The sequence below is a fragment of the Adiantum capillus-veneris genome, chromosome 22 (genome assembly GCF_014529385.1).
Source record: "Adiantum capillus-veneris isolate H3 chromosome 22, ASM1452938v2, whole genome shotgun sequence".
Classification (NCBI taxonomy): domain Eukaryota; kingdom Viridiplantae; phylum Streptophyta; class Polypodiopsida; order Polypodiales; family Pteridaceae; genus Adiantum; species Adiantum capillus-veneris.
Genome location: NC_140952.1, coordinates 95117737 through 95122694, shown reverse-complemented (window position 1 = coordinate 95122694; position 4958 = coordinate 95117737). Strand labels below are relative to the sequence as shown.

Sequence of the window (4958 nt, the reverse complement as noted above, 5' to 3'; positions counted from 1 at the left end):
CTTATGATGGGTATCTAGCACATCACCAAGACTACATGGCTAAGGTGATACAGGATGTGGATCCCACATGTTTTGAGGATGCAGTTGGAAATGTGCATTGGGATGATGCAATGAATGGAGAGGTGGCTGCATTGGAAGCAAACGACACATGGGAGTTGGTGTCATTGCCAAGTGGCAAGAAAGCTATTGGCTGTAAATGGGTGTATAAAACCAAGCATAAGGCTGATGGTAACATTGAGCGTCACAAGGCAAGGCTGGTCGCAAAGGGCTATGCACAGACGTATGGCATAGACTATGAGGAGACCTTTGCTCCAGTGGCAAAGATGATGACTATGAGAGTTATCATAGAAGTGGTTGCATCTAGAGGATGGATTATGCATCAAATGGATGTAAAGAATGCCTTCTTGAATGGTGAGTTACAAGAGGAAGTGTATATGGATCAGCCACATGGTTATGTCGATCCAGGTTACCCAGATTATGTATGAAGACTTCTCAAAGCTTTGTATGGTTTGAAGCAGGACTCTAGAGCATGGTATGATAGGATTGCCAAGTATCTTGTCAGTATTGGGTTTAGGAGAGCTCATGTTGATCATTCACTCTATGTACGTGAGAGTGATGTGGGGATTGTGGTCATTACCATATATGTAGATGACCTTATTATTGTGGGTGACAATGCTATGGAGATTGACCATGTGAAGGGTCTTCTCAAATAGGAGTTTGAAATGAATATTTGGGCGAGTAGTGCTATGTTCTTGGCACTCAGGTGATCAGGACTCCAGAGGGTGATGGCTATCACAGAGACAATATGCTTTGGACATGTTGTCAAAGTATGGTATGGCTAATTGTAATCCAATTTCTATTCCCTTGGATGTGAATGCAAAGCTGAGTGTAGAGAAGGGTGATGTTGTTGAGGATGTCAATATGTACGGGAACATTGTGGGTAGTCTAATCTACTTGACTATCACGAGGCCAGACTTGAGCTACACTGTAGGCTTGGAGAGTCAGTTCATGCAGCTTCCGCGAAAGCCACATTTGGATGGAGTATGATGCACACTTCGGCATGTGCAAGGGACTCTTGACTACGCATTGTTCTATGCAGCAGATGCGCCATTAGCATTGTATGGGTATACAGATGCAGATTGGGCAGGTAGCATTGTTGATAGGAGATCTACGAGTGGCTTCATGTTCTCTTTTGGGAGTGCTGTTGTTACTTGGAGCAACAAAAAGCAGCCTACGGTTGCTTTATCGAGCACAGAGGCCGAGTACAGAGGTGCAGCAGTTGCGGCGTGCGAGGCAACTTGGCTACGCACATTACTTGAGGACTTGGGAGTGCAGGTGGACCAGCAGATTTTCATCCATTGTGACAACCTCAGCAGCATGCAGTTGTCTAGGAACCCAGTGTTCCATGCCAGGACCAAGCACATAGAGGTCCATTGCCACTACGTTCGAGAGCGAGTGTTGGCGGGCGACATCGACTTGGTCTACATCAGCACAGAGGAGCAGATAGCAGATATCTTTAACAAGGCCCTCGGAGCTGAGAAGCTTCGACGTTTGCGGACTATGCTTGGACTCTGTGACATGCAGAGCTCGAGGGGGAGTGTTGAGATGTCGAGCTCTACATCTTGAGCTGACATCCACTACGGGTCTTGGCCGCTTACGACATTTACTCACTGGCACGTTAGGTGACCAACATGGAGGACCTCTGCCAATGATTCTACAGCTGTACTACACTTATAGTGCCAGCCTAGTACGCTTCTAGTGAGTTCACACTTAGTGACCGCATGTACATATGTGCTACTTTTCAGTTTTAGCACTTAGTCATTTTGTACTCTCTTTTCTTAAAGAAGAAGAAGAATATTTCCATCTCTATGTGCTTTGTGCTTGTCTTGTTTAGCTCTCTTGCATTCTCTTTCTTTACATTCAAGTCCTCAAACTGCTCCTTTAGGTCAGTATACTGCTGCTTCAGTTCAGCATTCTGCTTCTCCATAAACAAGTTTTCCTCCTTCATCTCCTCCTCTACAAACATCTGATATGGTTTAGTCACCACATCATACACCATGACTTTCATTTTCTCCCAAACTCCCTTCATGTACTCCATCACTTCAGTCTTCATTTTCTCCACATTTATTGAATTGAGATACCTTCTACAAAGTAGAAAAATCTCCTCTTCTTCAAGTGATTTCAGGTCTTTAGGCCCATTTTCATATTCAAGTGAATATCCAAATTCAGTAGTAGCAGGTTTAGGTTTAGGTTCAGGGTCAGGTTCAGGTTCAGGTTAAGGGTCAGTTTTCCCTTCGAGAAGAATGAACAAAGATTCAAGGTAGGATGTAAACTTTACAACCATTAGAAACTGTCTCTTGAACACATCTAATATCTTTGCATGTAGATGCAACACTTGAAGACCTGATTTAGACTCCGCATGCCAAATCAATTGATTTCCCTGAAAATGTTGATTCAGGAAAAACCAAAACTGATCTGCTTCTTCATCAAACTGATCTACTTCTTCATCAAACTGATTTGATTCAAGGCTTAAAAATAACAGATTGAACTCTCCTTTACACATAAAAAACACCACCAAGATGGCTTCCTCACATTTCTCCTTGAAAATAGCAAGAAATCCACCTTGTAGCTACAGAATTGTCCAATCAATGATATCTCCCTGAAACTAAAAACTTTTGACATCTGCTCCTTTATCATCATCAAGAACTTCCAAAAGACTTGCATAATCATCGGTCAAAATCATCTCCTCAGCGTCATAAACACCATCGACATCAAAAACTTGGTATAAATCAAGCTCAGTATCAATCTACTTGCTTATTTCCCCTGCAACTTCAACTTCTTTTGGAATTGCAACTATCTCTGCAATCTTCACAGCTTCTGAAACTTGAACAGCTTCATTTGTACTTCTGACATTATTTGCAGGTGGTATATCATCTTCAATAATAAAAATCTGATTTGAAGTTGATTGTTGTGTTCCTGCTTCCTCAGGCTCTGTCACTGCATCCTGCACTACATCTTGAACTTGATTCTTTTGAACTTCATCTTGTATCTGCTCTTCCATAATAGTATCCATCTGCACTTGTATTTGATTTGAGCTAAGCTGCACCTACAAATTCAGTTGATCATATTCTTGTTTTAAGTCATCATACTTCTTCTTCAGGTTCCTCTCATCTCCTTGTTTCCAAACATCCATCTTTGCATACTGTTCATTGTGTCTTAACTGCAATGGCTGAATCTTTTGGCCCTTCACCATCACAAATTGAGGCTTCAAGTCTTCATATAGTTTCAACTTAAACAAAATTATGCTACTTTGCTTCCACTTTATGCATTCAATGCACTGCAAACATTCAAGCGAAAAGTTCCCTTCTTGATTCATGTATACAATCTCCTGCAAATATTCAGTCTCTTGCATATGTTCAATTCCCTGTAAGTACATTGTAGTGCTCTTTCCCTGTTGCAAGTATTCAATATACTGCAAAGATGAAGCTTCCTGCACTTCAAAAATCTCATGCAAATGAACCTGAATTTGAAATTTCTTGATTTCATATTCTTCCACAATATCCTTCATGCTTCTTTCATCCAAACCCTTTTTCCACTTGATCCATTTCCAAAAGAAAATAATCAGTAAATTCCAAGAAAGACTTCCACACCATTGAACACAAGTAGAAATTTGTTGCAAGCACCCCATGTTGGACTTCTCTAAACAAAAAGTCGCTTCAGTCGCTTTACTCCTGCATCCTTTAATTATAGAAATCAAAGATTGAACTCCATTCTTCACCTTTGAGAACCTGTAGTTTGCTTCTTCTTTGTCAAAAACTGCTTCTTGAATATCTTTGACAAGATACTGATCTTGTGAACACTTCTTGATTAATGATTGCTTCTCTTCTTGAAGTCGATTGATCATAAAAATGGTTTGATTTGTTGCCACCTGATTTGAATATCTCTCATTCTTCAAATCTAATGAGAGATTGTTGATCATCTCCGCTTGAGAAATAGCAAGACTTCGATATTCAGCAAATTCAGGTACTGAACTCCTTTGCAAATCAGTTTTTTGCGGATCACGGACTTGAATTCTGAAACTCTGCAAATCGAGAACCTTCGATATCAAAACTTGTAATGCAGGGACCTAAAATTGAAGATCCTTGTCTTCACAACCTGAATAATTCATATCCTTTCTTGGAAATTGGCTTTCGGTCTTCAAAACACTAAAAAACTCTTCTCCATCAACACAAACACCTTCCGAACTGTCACTTGTCGAATACTCCTCATCAAGATTCATGAAAAATTGATTCATCACATCATCCTCATTAGTAGCACACATTATGTCTTTCTCTATCTTCAGCTCTTCCATTGCATTACGCTGAAATCTGATGTCTCCTTGAATTTCAACCTCTTCAAGATTGATGTCAAATGTTGGTATATGGGTTTGTATGGGATATTGGTGTCTTCTCTCGCTCACTCCCACTTGTATTTCCTTCTTCTCAATCAGTAATTCTTCTTGTGGGAAACTCGCCTTCTCTTTTTGCAAAGAGGAGAGTCTCTTCGATGTGAGGTTTGGGGATAGCTAGCAATCGTCTTGGATCCTTTGGCTCATGAGTTGCTCCTGTCTTCCTCCTTCTTCCTTCATCATCTTTTGGACTTCATCTCCCTTGCATTGAAAAAACTCTCCTTCTTGAATCAACTTCTTCTCTTCAATAATATGAGTATCTACAACTTTGATAACATCAAAATCAGGTTGAAAAACTTCAGGTGCTGAAAATTCAAATTCAGGCTTTGAAACTTCAGGTTTTGAAACAACAGGTGCCTGAAAAACTGTTGGTACTTCAACATTGTGCAAACCCTTGAGCTTATTTGGAGTGTGGTTCTGGAATACTAAGTGCTCCTTTTGGCTTCTTTGGCTCTCAGGATGCTCCTTTTCTTCTGCCCTTTCCAACATCACCTTCTTGACTTCTTCAGGC

General features: G+C 40.6%; 1 protein-coding gene across 1 annotated transcript; it reads right to left on the bottom strand.

The window, feature by feature from the left end:
- Window positions 1-2806: 2806 nt before the first annotated feature.
- Window positions 2807-3061, bottom strand: LOC147429830 (uncharacterized). The gene has a single exon (XM_086494888.1). It carries the CDS (start codon window positions 3059-3061, stop codon window positions 2807-2809), a length of 255 nt encoding a protein of 84 aa, XP_086351014.1.
- Window positions 3062-4958: the final 1897 nt, after the last annotated feature.

Bases quoted from the DNA above. Each gene is read 5' to 3' on its own strand.
- LOC147429830 (XM_086494888.1), bottom strand. From the start codon at position 3,061: ATGGAAGAGCAGATACAAGATGAAGTTCAAAAGAATCAAGTTCAAGAT.